The sequence below is a fragment of the Scyliorhinus canicula genome, chromosome 3 (genome assembly GCF_902713615.1).
Source record: "Scyliorhinus canicula chromosome 3, sScyCan1.1, whole genome shotgun sequence".
NCBI lineage: Eukaryota > Metazoa > Chordata > Chondrichthyes > Carcharhiniformes > Scyliorhinidae > Scyliorhinus > Scyliorhinus canicula.
In genome coordinates this window covers 21,112,616-21,133,158 of record NC_052148.1, presented here as the reverse complement: position 1 = coordinate 21,133,158, position 20,543 = coordinate 21,112,616, and the positions used below count along the sequence as shown (strand labels likewise).

At 50.0% G+C, this 20,543-nt stretch overlaps 1 protein-coding gene across 1 annotated transcript in view; it reads left to right on the top strand.

Annotated features, from left to right (window-relative positions):
* Positions 1–19,112: 19,112 nt before the first annotated feature.
* Positions 19,113–20,543, top strand: part of c3h20orf27 (chromosome 3 C20orf27 homolog) — a 104,257-nt gene continuing 102,826 nt past the window's right edge. Inside the window, exon 1 of the mRNA XM_038793203.1 lies at positions 19,113–19,335. Coding sequence (XP_038649131.1) covers positions 19,317–19,335 — 19 coding nt within the window. The 5' untranslated portion in view covers positions 19,113–19,316. The remainder of the gene's footprint in view (positions 19,336–20,543) is intronic.

Below are 20,543 nucleotides of genomic sequence, written 5' to 3'. Positions count from 1 at the left end.
CACCCCAGGCAGCGCTGCCCGGCGCGGAGTGCGACCTGCAACGGGTGCGGGAAGAAGGGCCACTCTGTTTCCATTTGCCAGGCCCGGTCGGTCGCCGCTGTTTCCAGGCCTGGCATTGCTACACCCCCCCACATGTGATCCAGGGGCGCTGCCATCTTCTCCACCACAAGCCACGTGCGGCCCGTGGGCGCCACCATCTTTGATGCCTCCGGCATGTGTGCCCCATGGGCGCTGACATCTTCGGCGCCATTATGGACCGCACCTCAGGACCCCTGTTCGTCTGGCCGTTTGCTGCCCGCTGATACTTCCGCCACCGCTGATCAGCCCGGGACCTCCCAACATCTTCCGCAGCTCTTAATCACCCTTAATCAGTCTCGGCCCCGCAACCTCACGTCCGCTACGACGACGGTAAAGATCAATGGGCACGAGACGACCTGCCTCTTTAACTCCGGGAGCACAGAGAATTTCATCCACCCTGCTCCGGTAAGGCACTGCTCCCTACCGGTACACCCCATCACCCAGAAAATCTCCCTGGCCTCCCGATCCCATTCCGTGCAAATCCGGGCTACTGTGTCGACCCTCACTATTCAGGGCATAGAGTACAGCAACTTCAGGCTCTATGTCCTCCCCCACCTCTGTGCTGTCCTATTACTAGGTCTTGATTTTCAATGCCACCTCCAAAGCCTTACTTTGAAATTCGACGGATCTCTGCCCCCCCCCACCCCCCCCCCCCCCCCCCACTCCCCCCAACCCCCACCCCCCCCTCACCGTCTGCGGCCTCACGACCCTTAAGGTCGATCCACCGCCACTTTTTACCCAAGACAGGACCTTCATCAGGTCAGAGTTCCAACGGCTTCTGTGGGAGGGATCATCAAGGCCAGTAACAGCCCCTGGAGAGCTCAAGTGGTGGTCGTGAAGACCGGGGAGAAGCACATGATGGTCATTGACTACAGTCAGACCATCAACCGGTACACGCAGCTCGACACGTACCCCCTTCCGCGCATATCTGACATGTTCAATCAGATTGCGCAGTATCGAGTTTTCTCCACAGTAGTCTTGAAGTCCGCCTACCACCAGCTCCCCATCCGCCCGGAGGACCACCAATAAACTGCGTTCGAAGCAGATGGCCGCCTCTATCATTTCCTTAGAGTTCCCTTCGGCATCACCAATGGGGTCTCGGTCTTCCAGCGAGAGATGGACCAAATGGTTGACCAGTACGGGCTGCGGGCCACCTTCCAGTACCTAGATAATGTCACCATCTGCGGCCACGATCAGCAGGACCACGACACAAACCTCCAAAAATTCCTCCATACGCCAAACTCCTCAACCTCACCTACAATAATCAGAAATGCGTGTTCCACACCTTCCACTTAGCCATCCTTGGCTACATAGTGGAAAATGGAGTCCTAGGGCCCGACCCCGACCACATGCTCCCCCTCCTGGAACTCCCTCTCCCCCACTGCCCAAGGCCCTGAAACGATGCCTGGGGTTTTTCTCATATTACACCCAGTGGGTCCCTAATTATGCGAACAAGGCCCGCCCACTCATCAAGTCCACAGTTTTTCCCCTGATGGCTGAGGCCCGCCAGGCCTTCAACCACATCAAGGCGGACAATGCCAAGGCCATGATGCGCGCAGTCGACGAGACCTTCCCCTTTCAGGTGGAGAACGATTCATCAGTCGTAGCTCTGGTTGCCACCCTCAACCAGGCGGGCAGACCCGTGGCTTTCTTTTCCCGCACGCTCCGAAATTCGGCACTCCTCTGTCAAAAAGGAGGCCCAGGCCATTGTGGAAGCTGTGCGACATTGGCGGCATTACCTGGCCGGCAGGAGATTCACTCTCCTCACTGACCAACGGTCGGTTGCCTTTATGATTAATAATACACAGCAGGGCAAGATCAAAAACGACAAGATCTTGAGGTGGAGGATTGAGCTTTCCACTTATAACTATGAGATTTTGTATCGCCCGGGGAAACTCAATGAGCCCCCAGATGCCCTGTCCCGACTCCGGGCTCTCCACAATGACCTCTGTCACCCGGGGGTCACCCGGTTCTTCCATTTTGTCAAGGCCCGCAACCTGCCCTACTCCATTGAGGAGGTCAGAACCATCACCAGAGACTGCCAAGTCTGCGCAGAGTGCAAGGCACACTTCTACCGGCCAGATAGAGCGCACCTGGTGAAGGCCTCCCGCCCCTTTGAACACCTCAGCGTGGACTTCAAAGGGCCCCTCCCCCCCACCGACGGCAACGTGTACTTCGTCAACGTAACTGATGAGTACTCCCGGTTCCCTTTCGCCATCCCATGCCCCGACATGACTTCTGCCACGGTAATTAAGGCCCTGCACAGCATCTTCACCCTGTTCTGTTTCCCCACCTACATCCACAGTGATCGGGGATGCTCCTTCATGAGTGATGAGCTGCGTCAGTTCCTGCTCAGCAAGGGAATCGCCTCGAGCAGGACGACCAGCTACAACCCCCGGGGAAAACGGGCAGGTGGAGAGGGAGAAAGGGACGGTCTGGAAGGCCGTCCTGCTGGCCCTTCGATCTAGAAATCTCCTGGTCTTCCGCTGGCAGGAGGTCCTCCCCGACGCGCTCCACTTCATCCGGTCGCTCCTGTGCACCACTACTAATGAGACCCCTCGCAAACGTGTGTTTGCCTTCCCTAGGAAATCCACCTCCGGGGTCTTGCTCCCAACATGGCTGACAGTTCCTGGACCCGTCCTCCTCCGTAAGCATGTGCGGAGCCATAAATCGGATCCCTTGGTTGAGAAAGTCCACCTCCTCCATGCAAACCCGCAGTACACCTACGTGGCACACTCCGACGGGCGACAGGACACAGTCTCCCTCCGGGACCTAGCACCCGCTGGGTCCCCACCCACAACTCCCGACCTGATACCGCTCCTCCCCCCCCCCCGGGTGCCTCGTTCACCCCTGCGCCACCCACCCTCCCACCAGTGAACCTCACCGCAGCCCCCACCTAAGCAGGATCCGCCCCCTCACTGGATCCACTAAGGGGTGACGAAGGAGAGGGCAACACGCTCCCGGAGTTGCAGGTGATCACATCGGCGCCCACACCACCACCAGGACTGAGGCGATCGCAGCGGATGGTCAGAGCTCCCGACAGACTCAATCTGTAATGTTTTCTTCACCCCCGCCGGACTTTTTGATGTCCCGTCAATTACCACGAGACGAGAATGTTGTCAACAACAAGATGTTGTCAATAAAGCCTCGATTGTTTCACCATTCTCGTCTCATGGTAATTGACGGTACATCAATTTATTGCACAAGATGTGGGGCCTCCTGCAGCTGGGACCAGAATGGAGCAGCGCAGGAGAGCATACACTTTTCTACACCGCCTGCTGGGAGGAGCCAGCAGGCTGGGATTTACTGTGGTACCTGTAATACATGGGCAGTACCGTAATACATGCAATGTGTTCCCAGTGGCGTTTACCACAATAGCAAAATGCACGGCACCACGCTAATGCAACAGGAGCAGGATACACGAGCAGATGAGAGAGGAAGGCACGCTAGACGGTGAGATGGAGGAGGGGGGTCAGGAAGAAAAGGGGGAGGGGGAACAGGAGACCCAGCCAGAACCAAACTGGAAAACGAAAAGCAGGAAACTGTAACCATTGTAAATAACGTAAGACGACTGATGTGAATAACAGAGGCCGACCGATGTGTAAACATTTCTCTTTATTTTTCTTTTGTTTTCAAATGTATGTCCATGCTTATCCTTGTTCTGTACATTACAAAAAAACCTCATTAAAAAATAAATCGATCTATTTGCTCCTTAAATATATTCATTGATTTGGCCTCCACAGCCGTCTTTGGTAGAGAATTCCACAGGCCCATCACCCCCCTCTGAGTGAAGAGGTTTCTCCTCACCTCAGTCCTAAATTGCCGACTCTGTATTCTGACACTGACCCCTTGTTCAAGACCCCCCACCTCCAGTCAGGGGAAACAACATCAAAGTCACTAATGACATACCATGTGACTGCGATAAAGAGAAATTCTTTTTCTTGACCTATCTCAACTCGATTCAAACCTTATTATCCATTCAGAAAATTATTGCACGTACAAAACTCCCATGTCACCACAGTGCAGTGCAACTTAAGGGCTTAAGTACTAAAATTAAAGTTAATTTGGAAGAGATGTTGGGAGTTTTGAGGTAAAGTTGATTGAATGGTAAACGCAGATGTCTGATTCTCAGTGGCCCAGGAGCTTCCCCTTTCTCTGAATATTGCCTGCCCCATTCCTCGGTTGATGAGCTGCACCCAGCAGCTGCCCCGAAGGCCGTGTCACACGCTAGTCGAAAACTTTATTTATTTTGCTGTCTCACTTCCATCTGAGCCATGAAACCAAACCTTCACCTGTAGTACTCTTAGGCCCGGAGTAGCAGGAAGCACAAAGTGGCCCCAGTGTCATGATATGCAAACATGCAGCTAATGAACACATGGAACAGGACATGACCAATGAGCAGTCAGGACACTCAGGGGTGGTATCTCACTATAAAAGGGATGAGGCACTCACACCCCGCCTCTTCAACATCTACAGAGTGAGACAGGGTGTATCCTCAGCATCACACCCCAGCACGTGGCTTAGAGCAAGGCTGGTTCAGTTAGGCTGAGTTACTACATTTAGATTAGCAGAGAGTCAAACTCATTGAGAACTGTGCTAATAGTTCAATAAAACACATTGAACTCACTTCAAAGTCTGGAGCATCTTTTACTCAAAATTGCATCAAGTGACAGCTTGTGTTATTCCAAATGACATAAAACAACATGATACCAGGAGTCTGTTCAATCTAGTTAGTTCAACTCAGCAAGATCCATCACGACCAGCGAATGCATCCCGGCACAATGGAAAAGGTTCCGGCCCCTCACCAGCTCAGGACCTCCGGCAATCTCAGTCCGAACTGTCGGACATTCAAGCAGAAATTTCAGCTTTACGTCGAAGTATCAGACCTCAATGGTGCGTCTGGTGCATGGAAGATTGCTATTTTCCTCACCACAGCGGGTGATCACGCCTTGGAAATATTCAACTCCTTTCACTTCGCCGAAGACCAGGACAAGACAAAGTTTCAGACCATCCGGGACAAGTTTGACAGCCACTGTGAGGTGCACACCAACAAAATCTTCGAGCGCTACATATTCAAGCAGTGATTGCAAGGTAAAGTCGAATCCTTCACCTCGTATTTAACTAACCTTAGACTGCTAGCGCAATCCTGCAACTTCAGTGATATCACGGATTCAATGATCAGAGACCAAATTTTTTTGGAGTTCACTCTGATCCTCTGAAGAGCCGTTATTGAAGATCAAGCATATGACCCTGCCAGTTGCGATTGAAACATGCACAGTGCATGAACACGCTGAAAATCGCTATTCCCAGTACAAAACTGCAAAAAATCCTAAACTAGCCTCCCACGAGGCGGAGAGTGTGCAGGCCATCTCCCGGATGCAGCGCCTCAATATTGACCAAAGCGGCTATTTTGCGCGCTCTTCCCGGGGCTCGACGCATGCGCGATGCGAACGGGATAACAAAGCGGCCGAAACCCGCACTGCGCAGGTGCAAACGTCTGAGAACCGCACTGCGCATGTGCAACGAGGCACGGAGCTCCGACGTCATGACGTGTTCGAACTGTCGCACCGCCCTGCAAGAGGCAGGCCCTGCTTAAACTGCGGGAAGCCAGGACACTATGCAGCCCTGTGTGGATCTGCACCACCAGTCAGGAGCCATTGCTCCCAATTCCGACGACGGCGCATCCGGGATGTGCAACAATACTGACAGGATTCTGATCCTGGCAGTGAAACGGATGCAGATGATGAATGCCTGGACAACGTCTACCATGTGGACATTACACAACGTGTGAACGTGCCACACCAGACTCATCGCAAGTCCAGTCAATCCTAGCTGTGGATTCCGAGGACGAATGGTGAGCAGTGACGAAAGTCAACCACTGCCCCATCCAGTTCAAGCTGGACACAAGTGCCTCTGCCAACCTCCTCGCATAGGCAGACTTCAGACGCATTAAGAAGCCCCCCACTGTCCTTCCAGCTGCCTTCAAGCTCCTGGATTACAACAGGAATGCCATCGCGGCACTGGGATCCTGCCATCTGCACGTATCCAACCGACACACACAAGCACGGTTACGCTTTGCTATTGTTAAGCCGGACAGGGCATCCCTACTAGGTGCGCACGCCTGCAAGCAGCTGAACCTCATTCAAAGGGTTTACACCACGACATTCTCCCATGCGGATCTTCAGGCCGGCGTCGATGACATCCTTGCCCAGCATCCAGATGTGTTCAACAGGATGGGCACACTGCCGTATCGATAAAAGATTCTGCTAGAACCTGATGCCAAGCCAGTGGTCCACACACCATGACGTATCGCTGCTGCACTAAGAGAGCGCCTGAAGGCACAGCTCAAGGATCTTCAGCAAAAAGGCATCATCTCCAAGGTCACCGAACCGACTGACTGGGTCAGCTCGATGGTGTGCGTAAAGAAGCCTTCGGGGGACCTGCACATTTGCATTGATCCCAAGGATCTCAATAAGAATATCATGCGGGAACACTATCCCATCCTGAAGCGGGAGGAACTCACGAGTGAGATGGCACACACGCGCTTCTTCACCAAATTGGATGCATCACAGGGATTTTGGCAAATCCAGCTGGAAGAGTCCAGCAGAAGGCTCTGAACCTTCAACACGCCTTTTGGCAGATACGGCTACAATCGCATGCCATTTGGCATCATCTCGGCATCAGAGATATTCCATCGCATCATGGAGTAGATGATGGAAGGCATTGAAGGGGTTTGTATGTACGTGGACGACATCATCATATGGTCCACAACCTCTAAAGAACATGTGTCCCGTCTCCAGAAGGTATTCCGCCGTGTACATGCCAACGGCCTAAAGTTAAACAAGTCCAAAAGTTGTTTTGGCACATCGGCGCTCAGGTTCCTGGGCGACCAGATCTCACAGCATGGTGTGCTCCCGGACACAGACAAAATCAAGGCCATTGAGGCGATGAAGCTCCCTGAGGACAAAAAGGCGGTGCTGCGCTTCTTGGGTATGGTCAATTATCTGGGCAAGTTCATTTCAAACATGGCCCTACGCAACCTGGCGAAAAAGTCAACTGCCTTTGAGTGGAAGGTGGCACATCAGACAGAGTGGCTGGAGCTGAAAGCCAAGCTCACCACTGCACCAGCCCTGGCATTCTTCGACCCGGACCGGGAGACAAAGATATCCACAGATGCGAGTCGGGATGGCATCGGTTAGGTGTTGCTTGAACAAGATTGCACATCATGCTGGGCACCAGTAGCCTACGCATCAAGGGCAATGATGCCCACTGAAACCAGTTATGCTCAGATTGAGGAGTGCTTAGGTTTTCTCACCGGCACCCTCAAATTTCATGATTATGTTTACCGCCTGCCGACATTCACTGTTGAGACGGATCATAGGCCTCTGGTCCACATCATCCACAAGGACCTGAACGACAGGATGCCTAGGTTGCAGAGAATCCTGCTTAAACTTAGGAGGTATGACTTCAACTTGGTGTACACACCTGGCAAGGAGCTTATCATCGCTGATGCATTGTCCCACTCCGTCACCTCGCCCAGTGAGCCACTGGAGATCATCCAGCACATCGAATCGTGGGTACAGCTGTGTACTAGCACTCTCCCGGCGACAGAGAAGGTAGTTCTCATCCGTGATGAGACAGCCAAAGACCCCCAGTTGCAGCACGTCATCCACAACCTCACCAATGGCTGGCAGAAAGGGCAATGCCCACAATTTTACAATGTAAAGGATGACCTGATGGTGATTGATGGTATCCTCCTCAAGCTGGACAGGATTGCCATTCCGCTCAGTCTCCAGAGCTTGATGCTGTGCCAGATTCATGCGGGGCACCTGGGCGTCGAGAAGTACAGATGCAGAGCCCGGCAAGCTGTCTACTGGCCCGGCATCAGCCAGGACATCACGAACATGGTCCTGAACTGTTCTACCTGTCAACGGTTCCAGCCAGCGCAGAGCAAGGAGACGCACCAACAGCATGACATAGTGACCTCTCCGTGGTCGAAGTTTGGCATCGACTCATTCATGTGAATGGTCGTGACTACGAATTGATCATCGACTATTTCTCGAATTATCCTGATGAGCTGAAGCTCCCGGACCTCACCTCTCGGATCGTCATCAAAGCCTGTAAGGAGATGTTCTCAAGGCATGGCATCCCAATCACCGTCATGAGCGATAATGGCCCGTGCTTTAACAGTCGAGAATGGTCCACGTTTGCCAGGTCATACAATTTCCAGTATGTCACCTCCAGTCCGCCCTATCCGCAGTTCAATGGAAAAATCGAGAAAGGGGTGCACATTGTGAAACATCTCATCTGGAAGGCCGCAGACTCTGCTTCCAACATACACTTTGCATTGCTCGCATACAGGGCGACTCCATTGTCCACTGTCATGTCGCCGGCTGAACTCCTGATGAACGGGGACCTGCGGACGCTTCCAGCCATACACCTGCCCAACCTGGATCACCTTCCTGTGCTGCAGAAGATGCAGAAGCCCAGAGACCGTCAAAAGCAGGGCTTTGATGCCCATGCCACCCTTCTGGCCGTGCTATCCCCAGCAGACACTGTCGGGATGAAGATACTGGATGGTGGATGGTCTGCCCAAGCTGTCATTGTTCGACAGGCTGTGCCCCGCTCTTATGTTGTATGTATGGCTGATGGCTCCATAGTGCAAAGGAATCGACGGGCACTACGCAAGGTTTCCTGCTGGCAACCCCTTTCTCCTCCATTTCCATATGTTGAATTGCCACCTCCTGATACCTCGCACCATGAGGCCACCAGTCAGGCTTCAATCCCGCCTGTCAAGGCGCCGTCGTCCCCTCCGCTACCTCTCCGGCAGTCGACCAGGATCAGACGCAAGCCTCAGAGACTGGACTTGTGAACGTTTGTTTTGTTTGCTCTGTTCTATTGTCCTTCGTCAGTCACGTTAGACAAACTCATTCACATGTGAATATATTCACATACGCCAACAAAACATTTTTAAAAAGGGAGATGTCATGATATGCAAACATGCTGCTAATGAACACATAGAATAGGACACAACCAATGAGCAGTCAGGACACTCAGGGGTGGTATCTCACTATAAAAGGGATGAGGCACTCACACCCCACCTCTTTCCACAGACCAACATCTACAGAGTGAGACAGGGTGTATCCTCAGCATCACACCCCAGCACGTGGCTTAGAGCAAGGATGGTTCAGTTAGGCTGAGTTACTACATTTAGATTAGCAGAGAGTCAAACTCATTGAGAACTGAGCTAATAGTTCAATAAAACACATTGAACTCACTTCAAAGTCTGGAGCATCTTTTACTCAAAACTGCATCAAGTGGCAGCTTGTGTTATTCCAAATTACATAACACAACACCCAGCTGGTGCCACCCAGCAAGTCCACCACTGAGCAGAACCCGTACATGATGCTGATGGGCAACTTGTAGGCAAGCTGAGTGGTCAGGCTCCACTCGATGTAGCAGGGAAAGTGGATGTAGGAGATGTTGGCTGGGGCGGTTGACTCAAAATCCACTTCCTGTTCAGTCTCCATCTCTGACTGAGAAACTGGCCCATCAGAGAATCATCTCTCTTGCACCTTTACCTCTGGAGTCCCCCAAGGATCTACCCTTGCCCCCCCCCCCCTATTTCACATTGACGTGCTGCTCCTTGGTGACATTACCCAGAAACACAGGGTTAGTTTTCACATGTACGCTCTACCTCACTACCACCTCTTGCAGCAGGAGGCCATTTGGCCCATCGCATCTGCACTGACCCTCCGAAAGAGTACCTCAACTAGGTCCACTCCCCCACCCGATCTCCGTAACTACACATCTTTGGACTGTGGGAGAAAACCGGAGCACCTGGAGGAAACCCACGCAGACACGGGGAGAACGTGCAGACGCAACGGTAAGGTCAGTTTGCTTGTTTAACAAACATTCATTCAATTCTACATTATAGTGCCTTAATTGTAAATGAATTCTACCTATTATCTATATTGCAACACACTAATCACGACACACCATTCATTAAGATTATTGGGTACTCTAAATTGAAAAAAAGATTCCCCCATGGGGGAAACTACGTCCCAGCATCTATCCTGTCAGCTCCCTCAGAACTTTATATATTTCAGAAAGATCAGCTCTCATTCTTCTAAACTTCAATGACTATAGGTCCAACCTGCTCAATCTCCTCATCCTAGGATTGTTTTATAATACTAATAATATTGTTATAACCCGCACGGGTATTATGGGGTGGGGATGATTAATGACCCTATGGGACTTGCAGAATACGAGCACCCCTCGTAAGGGGGCGGAGAACCTCTAACAATGTCTGGTAATGTATAAGTAGAGTCGGCCAGCAAGGCACTGACTAGTGAAGACTCAGTAGGGAGCTACCGGAGCTGTAAATAATAGTAGTTGTAAAATAAACTAAGTGTTGTTTCTACGAACTCAGTGTGGACTCTTTGTGGACTTATAAAAAATACATATTTTGTTTTATAATCCTGTGAATTGCCTCAGGCCCTTTCATTCTGACTAAGACACTGTATAAAAATGACTTGTGGAACTGCCCACTTTTTTCTGCTATGCACTCTCCGTTGAGAGCTTTGCAAGGAGCCCTTGCTAGATCCAGGGACTGCCTGTTGCCAGCTTCTGCGGTGAAGGTTCTGAATGCTGCCTTCCTTTTGGGAAGCAGGCAGCGCAGACTCCAAATGTGTTTGTGCGTGGGGTTCTCAGTTAACATCCATCCTGCAGGGCAACTTCTGAAAAGCCATGCCTGAGCACAGATCGCCACACTAAGGTTGTGAGCCAGAGAGCTGGGTCAGATGAGGCCAAAGAAAAGTGGGGCGTGGGATCATTGGCAAAGCTGACGTCCACAGCTCATCCCCACTGACACGCTCGAGAAGCTGCCTTGAGTCGGTGTGTCATTCCTGGATTTTGATCGGACGTGAAGGAACGGGGATTTAGTTCCAAGTCAGGATGGTGTGTGTCTTGGAGGAGAACCTGGGGCCTGGTGGCCTCATGGTGCGAGGTATCAGGAGGTGACAATTCAACATATGGAAATGGAGGAGAAAGGGGTTGCCAGCAGGAAACCTTGCGCAGTGCCCGTCGATTCCTTTGCACTATGCAGCCATCAGCCATACGTACAACATAAGAGCGGGGCACTGTGTTACCCTGCTGCCCTTGGTGTTCTTATGTCCTTACACTTCACTTGCCATTCCAGGTGACAAGAGGCCGTGGGTTTGAAAGAAGAAAATCAAACATTTACAATATCAATATTTAAATTTTAAAAATAGTAGGAAAATTACGAAGTGCACTAGCGGCAGAGGCCTTTGAATCGCAGTAGGGAAGCAAAACTGAGGGAGGGTCTGGCCGAGAAAACAAACTAATCGTGCAAAGTGCTTTGAGATGTAATGTGCCATTTTATAAACAGAAATATTTCGTTAAGCACGGTCCAAGTGAACTTGGGTAAATGAGGTGCTTCTCTGTAGGGGGACACAACGCACTTTGGAGTTACAAAGCGCAGAGACATTCGGTCTGTAATCTTCTCAGAGGTTCGCAAGCTGTGAGGCTCAGAGGTAGGTTTTTGCCCGCGTCAGATGTCCCTGTTCTGTACATGTGGATCTGTGTCGAAAGTGAAAATAAACCTTGCCTTTATTTACTGACCCTCTCCTCCTCCACGCTCCACTTGGATCACGAATTCAGTGAAACCTGGCCAGGAGTTGAAGGGCTGGCAACAATTTGATCCTGCGGCCTTGTTTGGGGCATGCTCTGCTCTCTGAATCTCTGCCTGGTGCTGATAAGAAATCAACCTTCGGGAGTTTCAAATAGCCTTATCAAGGCCAAATAAACATTTTGTACTGTAATTTCACAAGAGGGTTGTCAGAAACTTGGTGTGTTCATTCAATAAGTAGCTGAGTCATACCAGGTTAGATCCCTGGTTTATCAAGTTTTTACATTTGGCTTCAGTGGAGCGGAGTCAGAGGAGAAGAGCGGTTATGGTTTCCCAGTCGTAGAATTATACAGCACGGATGGAGGCCATTTGGCCCATCATGCCTTTGTGTGCCATTTGAAAGAACTCTCCAATTAATCCCACACTCGGCCTTTGCTCTTTCCCCTACAAAAAGATAATAATAATCTTTATTGTAGGCTCCCATCGCAATGAAGTTACTGTGAAAAGCCCCAAGTCGCCACATTCGGGTACACAGAGGGAGAATTCAGAATGTCCAAATTACCTAACAGCACATCTTTCGGGACCAGTGGGAGGAAACCGGAGCACCCGGAGGAAACCCACGCAGACACGGGGAGAACGTGCAGACTCCGCACAGTGACCCAAGCTGGGAATCGAACCTGGGACCCTGGCGCTGTGAAGCCACAGTGCTAACCACTGTGTTACCCTGCTGCCCTCGGGCCACCTTCTGGGTATTATTCTGTCTCTGTCAAGTGTACCTTTAATTCCTCATCTCTATCCAGTAACTGATGCTGGGTGTGTCCGTTTGTAATTGAGGGTTTGTGGGTCTGCTGAATAAGGACAAGATTGCATTTGGTAACACCCAGCCCCGGAGGTGCCTGTCTATGTTTGATAGCATCTCCTCACGTCAGCATATTACTGGAGGTCTGTGGGCCGTGGCCCTTGTCAGCAGTAAATAACTTGGATTGGTGAGGGTGAGGATTAAAGTGCAGCAACTGTATCCTTTTTCCCATTCTTCGTACTCGGTTTCCTCTTGTGGTAGTCACCGTTGCCTGTGCACAGCTGCTTTTAAAAACATCTTCATTGTTTCCTTAGGGTGTGGGCTTCACTGCCAAGGCGACCACTTGATACCCATCCCTATTTGCCCTTGAGAACATGATTGTAGTCCATGGCCTTCTTGAACCGTAGTGTGGTGAAGGCACTGCCAACAATTCTATTTTCTGATACATATAAGTGCTTGTTAAGCCAATTCCGAGATCAATTTAAGAGTCCAATCTTGACAACTATGGCCTTGTGTAACTTATCATAGAAAGTGATATCATTTGAATTTATCGTCCAGAAGGAGGCCATTCAGCCCATCAAGTCTGCAACCTAGCCCCGTAACCCAGCAACCCAAACCAACCTTTTCAACACTAAGGGGCAATTTAGCATGGCCAATCCATCTAACCTGTACATCTTTGGACTGTGGAAGGAAACCGGAGCACCCGGAGGAAACCCACGCAGACACGGGGAGAACGTGCAGACACCACACAGACAGGCACCCAAGGCTGGAATTGAACCCGGGTCCCTGCAGCTGCGAGGCAGCAGTGCTAACCACTGTACTGCTTTCTCAGTGTCTCTTTTTAAAAAAATTTAGAGTACCCAATTCATTTTTTTCAATTAAGGGGCAATTTAGCATGGCCAATCCACCTACCCTGCACATCTTTGGGTTGTGGGGGCGAAACCCACGCAAACACGGGGAGAATGTGCAAACTCCACACAGACAGTGACCCAGAGCCGGGATCGAACCTGGGACCTCGGCGCCGTAACCCACAGCACCACCATGCTGCCCTCTTCTCAGTGTCTCTGACCGTATGTTATCTCCTTTGAGGAGTGGTATGTCTTGAGATGTCTCGACAGACTGTGGCTGTAAACACATACCCCATCACGTTGTGCCATGATATATTGCCACTGATTCACTTATGACAACCTGTTTCACTTGAAGACCACAAATTAGTCACCTTGGCAATGGGATTTATATTGATTGTTGATTATAGATATTGACCTGGAATTCTGTGCGGAACATAGAAATCAGATTGTGGCCGAAGACCATCTTCCCATATTTTTCAGCTTCCCCTTATCTTCCTGATGTCCTGGAAGTTTGAAGCCTTCAGCGGGTGATGTTTAAGAAAACCCACTTGTGGCAGGTTTCCTCTTCTTCATGCCACAGAAAAACTTTCAAAGACATAGAAAGTACAGGTCAAATCGCAGTATGGGGGGGGGGGGGGGGGGGGGGACTAATAAGTTACGAAGGAAGAATAAGGGACCAGAAATATTAACCTTAGATCTTGTTGCTCCTGACCTTTGTGGCTGTATATTAACACCATTCGGATGGGCTGTAAATGCCGATGCATGGGAGCAGGAGTTGGACATATCGGCCCTCCCATCTGTCGCCGGTACATTGAGCTCCTGACTGACCTGTGACCTTACAACTTTTCACTATATCCCTTAATACCGCTGGTTCTCGAAAATCTGTCAATCACTGATTAAAGAATCAATTGTCATTTACGGAGGAGAATTTCAAACTTCTATCACCCAATGTGTGTGGAAGTGTTTGCTATTGCTTTTCCTCCCTATAATAATAATTGCTTATTGTCACGAGTAGGCTTCAATGAAGTTACTGTGAAAAGCCCCTCGTCGCCACATTCCGGCACCTGTTCGGGGAGGCTGGTACGGGAATTGAACCCGCGCTGCTGGCCTTATTCTGCACTACAAGCCAGCTGTTTAGCACACTGTGCTAGACCAGCCCTATAGGCTTGACTCTATAATGTTTATATGATGCTACCTATTTCTAGGCCAATCCCAGTGCCACCAAACCTCCCTCCCCGAACCCTCCCACCTCACCACCCTGTACCCCAACCAGCCTGAAATAGTTTCTGGAATCTGGAACTTGGGTACATTGGTATTTTGTTTGGAGCTGGAGCTGGATTATTGAACTAAGTACATATTTCTTTTGGTGGCCGCACTCCAATATTTGCAGTATTCAAGGAAAGCCACGCCTGGTGATTTTGCGGTGTAAATTAGTATCAAACTAATTTTACCCACATCAGAAAAGCCACGGGAATGGCGGGCTAATGCGTAATTGCTTGTTATTGGCAAGGCATGAAACAGCATTATACTTATTGCCTGTGATACATGCATAGAACCATAAAACCTAGAAGCAGGAGTAGGCCATTCGACCCTTTGAACCTGCTCCGCCATTCAGTTTGATCATGGCCGATCCTCAATCTCAATGCCAGATTCCCGCCTTCTCCCGTTACCCCTTGATGCCATTAAATCTAAACAAAAAATCTATCTCTTTCTTAAATACATTCAGTGACTTGGCCTCCACAGCCTTCTGTGGTAGAGAATTCCAAATATTCATTCAAAAATGTAAATGTAGCCATAGTCCCAGAGGCTGCTCTCCCCTTTGAGAGCTGACTGGTGGTGATTTAACCTGAGTGTCACCACACCTCAGACTAAGTGGAAGGTTAAGGATAACCTCAGCTGGTATGGGAATTGAACCTGCGATGTTGGCCTTGCTGCGCATGACGGATCATCTGTCCAGCCAACGGATCTAACCCACCCCCTGCAGGTTCACTCCCCTTTGATTGAAGAAAGATTTCCTCATCTCTGTTCTAAATGGTTTACCTCATATCTTGAGGTGGTGTCCCCTTCTAGATTCCCCACCCAGGGAAAACTGCCTCCCTGCATCTAGTCTGTCCAGCCTTGTTAGAATTGTGTACGTTTCCATCAGATCTCCTCTTATCTTCGAAGCTCTAGTGAATGCAGGCCCAGTCAAACCAATCTATCCTCGTAGGACGGTCCCGCCAACCCACCCATTACCAGCCAAGTGGACATCTATGACAAGGGAGACCAAAACTGCACACAATACCCCTGCAATAGCAGCATAGTTTATTAAGTTGCATTCAAAGATAATAGTCACTGCTGCCATTGTTAAATATTTCAATGAACAAAGAACAAAGAAACAAAGACAATTACAGCACAGGAACAGGCCCTTCGGCCCTCCCAGCCTGCGCCGATCCAGATCCTTTATCTAAACCTGTCGCCTATTTTCCAAGGATCTACTTCCCTCTGTTCCCCGCCCGTTCATATATCTGTCTAGATATATCTTAAATGATGCTATCGTGCCCGCCTCTACCACCTCCGCTGGCAAAGCATTCCAGGCAACCACCACCTTCTGCCTAAAATACTTTCCACGCACATCTCCCTTAAACTTTCCACCTCTCACCTTGAAGTTGTGACCCCTTGTAATTGACACCCCCACTCTTGAAAAAAGCTTGTTGCTATCCACCCTGTCCATACCTCTCATAATTTTGTAGACCTCAATCAGGTCCCCCACTCAACCTCCGTCTTTCCAATGAAAACAATCCTAATCTACTCAACCTTTCTTCATAGCTAGCCCCCTCCATACCAGGCAACATCCTGGTGATCCTCCTCTGCACCCTCTCTAAAGCATCCACATCCTTCTGGTAACGTGGCGACCAGAACTGCATGCAGTATTTACAAATGTGGCCTAACCAAAGTCTGTAACATGAGGATGGGAATTTTAAAATTGAGGCTTAGCTAGATGGCAAGGTTGTGGAAAATCCAAGCCTTCCCACGCACTTCTCACCCTGCAGGTTCAACCAGTGCCCCACCCACCCTTCAGTCCAAGTACCCCAGGCTACATTGCTCATCAAGTGATCTCCCAGGCCCTCCTACGCAAGTGGCGTTCCTCTCGAGTTTGTGTTTCAGGTAAATACTGTTGGAAAAGGCAGAGGAAGCTTTACCCTTAAACTCTATGAACAGTGCGAGTGATTCTCAGAATTACCAATTTCAAACTGGGCTTTTGGAAAAAGATTCATCGCAGAATATGGACATCCTTGGGAAGGCCAACATTTATTGCCGCTCTCTAGTTTCATTGAGAAGGCGGCTGTCATCTTTTGGAACCATTTTATGGAAGAGATGGCTTGTTTGGTCACCTTGGAGACCAGTGAAAATTGAACAATGCTGAGACTGGAGCTGTACGCAAGCCAGATCAGGTAAGCCAGGCGAAGAAATGCTTGTATTTATATAGTGTTTTTCACAACTTCAAGATGTCCCAAAGCTCTTGAGGGACTTTGGAATTATATTCACTGTTTAAATCTGGAGTCTCAGTCCCTTGATATCACTGATACGTTCCACTATCTCACCATCCATCCTTTGAGTCCTCACAGTGACAACGTCTCTTTAAAATAACACAGATGGTCATTATCACATTTCTCCCTGTGGCAACTTACTGTGTACAAATTGGCTGAAATGTTTCCTGCATTATTACAAAAAGGCACATCTTATTGGCTCGTCATGCACATTGGGAGGTCCTGAGTCTCTGAATGGGCCTACTCATTAAAAGGCCCAACGCTGCCTCCATAACATTGTCTAACTCTCTCTTTTCTCGGCTTATCTGCTCTTGAAAACTTCGCCTGTGACTTTTTTGACAATAAACGGGATTATTCCACGCACTCTTCCATTTTTCACCCTACAGAAGCTAGAACTCATCCAACACTCTGGAGCCTGTTTACTAATTTTCACACAATATCGATCACCCCCCTCACTCAAACACACTCACTCCCCCAATCACACTTACCCCCACACATAACACACTCACCTCTCTCCGTATCTCGCACTCACCCCCCCCACTCACACACACTCACCCCCACACACACTCACACCCCCTCACACACATCTCACCCCCCCCACACACACACACTCACTCCCACACACACTCACACCCCCCTCACTCAGACACACTCACTCCCCCAATCACACTTACCCCCACACATAACACACTCACCTCTCTCCGTATCTCGCACTCACCCCCCCACTCACACACACTCACCCCCACACACACTCACACCCCCTCACACACATCTCACCCCCCCCACACACACACTCTCACTCCCACACACACTCACACCCCCCTCACTCAGACACACTCACTCCCCCAATCACACTTACCCCCACACATAACACACTCACCTCTCTCCGTATCTCACACTCACCCCCCCCCCCGCACTCACACACACTCACACCCCCCTCACACACATCTCACCCCCTTCCCCCCCACACACACTCACCACTTCTCTCTCACCCCCCCCCCCCCCCCCCAGTTTTGGAATTTTTGCCATACTTAGGCCCCTTTATCTTGCCTATTCGCACATTAGTTAGTGGGTAAGTACTGTTGCTGAGCTCTTGTGGCACAGAGGGTAATGTCACTGCCTCTGAACTGGATGCTCTGAGTTCAAGTCGAAGTTCAGGGTAGGAAAGTTTGTTCAGACCATGGCCATGCACCACCTGCAAATTCATCCAACACATGCCAGTGGTAAGTGGGGATAGATTCTTGGTTGTGATAGGAATTGTCTTTATTCTTTTCTTGAGGAGCCAGTTAAGAGTCAACCACATTGCTGTGGGTCTGGAGTCACATGTAGGCCAGACAGGGTAAGGACAGCAGATTTCCTTCCCGAAAAGCCACCAGTGCTATCCAGGGCGGCTCGCTAACACAGTGGTTATCACTGTTGCGTCACAGCACCAGAGACCCGGGTTCGATTCCCGGCTTGGTTCACTGTGCGGAGTCTGTACGTTCTCCCTGTGTCTGTGTGGGTTTCCTCCGGGTGCTCCGGTTTCCTCCCACAAGTCCCAAAAGACCCGTTTGTTTGATAATTTGGACATTCTGAATTCTCCCTCAGTGTACCCGAACAGGCGCCGGAATGTGGCAACCAGGGGATTTTAACAGTAACATCATTGCAGTGTTGAAATGAAAATCACTTATTGTCACAAGTAGGCTTCAATTAAGTTACTGTGAAAAGCCCCTAGTCGACATATTCCGGCACCTGTTCGGGGAGGCTGGTACGGGAATGTAAGCCGGCTTGTGACACTAATAAATATTAACTCCAGCCTGTAACACACATGCAAAGTCGAAGTTGCCACCTAAATTTACCCCCATCCCCCCACCCCCAGTACTGACCACCAGTGTTTGGTGCTGCCTTGCTTCTGAACACCCGACTTGTGCAGCAACACCTACACTGCGAGGTTCGAACTTGAGGGACCTTTAAAGATGTAAAACAGCCCAGCTATTTTCTCAATGACCTCGTGCACTCAATCATATTAATTTATTCGACGAGCAAGTGGAGAAATAGGGGAGCTGAATTTGTTTTTTAAATGCTCTGTTAAAATTGCAGAGAGAGAGAGGGAGGGAGGGAGCATTCGTGTTATGCGAGAGTGTTATAAAAGGCAGCAGGGCTACGGTTCAGTGACAGGAGTGTGCAGCCTCTGCAGTGGGTTCGGAGGGCGCTAAGACCCGGCGGAGGCTCCCGGCCGTGTTATAAGCAGCGCCGGGCTCGGCAGCGACCTGTAGAGGGAATTGACACAGTGGCCGAGCCGCTGACTGCAGTCTGCCCGGCTCACAGTCTCGGTGACAGCTTCCCACCGGCTCATCCCAACCCATCCCATGGCCACATGCTGATTCCAAGGAAGTCTCAAGTTGCAGAGAGAGGATTACAGCAGAAGCAGGATGGATCCAGAAAAGAAGGGTGAGTGTGTGTTGGGGGGAGAGAAAGTGTCCCTCTGTGTGTCTGCAGTGTGCGCCTGAACAGGAAGCATTGCATGTCTAGTACAGGCAGGGCAATGATACTGTCCCTGTTAGTTTCAATCCAGCTGGTGCATTTCAAAGGGCGTTCCTTTCATTTTGAGAGATATATTTCAGACCAGCGTGCAGAGTTTTTTTGTGTGTATGTGGGGTGTGTGTGTGTGTATGTATGTTTGGGGCTGGGGTGGGGATGAAAGACTTGCATTATCCAGCACCTTCCTGACCTCAGAACGTGTCAAAGCGCTTTGCAGCCAGTGAAATACTTTTGAAGTGTAGTCAGTGTTGTAAATGGAGGGAACACAGCAGCCAAGTTGCATACTGCAAAGTCCTGCAGACAGCAGTGTGTTCATAAACTGCATGTGATCTTTGATTTTTGTGAGGTGAATATTGGTCAGGAGAGTGTCATGATATGCAAACCTACAACCAATGAACGCTCAGAATAGGACACAACCAATGGGTAGTCAGGACACTCCGAGGTGGCATCACCACAAGGGGGCATGACATAAACACTATTAAAGGGATGAGGCACTCATATCCTGCCTCTTTCCACAGACCGACATCTAGAGAGTTAGACAGCAGTTGATGATCATCCCCACCCCACCCCCAAACATACACACACACCCTATATACACACTGTGGTGGTATGACTAGGAGGCTTACGGTACCTCGGAGTAGTGCTGCCATTGGTGCAGAGACTCGCTGCCCATTGGCTCAGACAGGTCATGTGTGTCTCTGCCAATTGGCTGAGGCTAGTCATGTGACTGCTCGCCGATTGGCCGGTAGCCCCTCCTATGAGGTGGGGTATAAGAACCCGTAGCAGCCGGTAGTCGACCTTTCTCTGTAAGTCGACTGCCGGGCACACAACTTGTTCATTAAAGCCTGTTATTTGGAACTTTTCATGACTCGAGTCCAATTGATGGTACATCAATTTAATGAACTAGAATTTTGAAATGGAGCTACGGATCAAGCCAGACTGCCTCCACATCAGCCCGCATGCTACAAACACGGCTGAAACTTTTAAACATTGGCTGGCGTGCTTCAACAGCTACCTCACCACTACAGACAATCAACCCACAAAGGAGCAGAAACTCCTCATCCTCCACTCGTGCGTGGGCACCGCCGTGTACTCGATGCTAGAGGATGAACAGGACT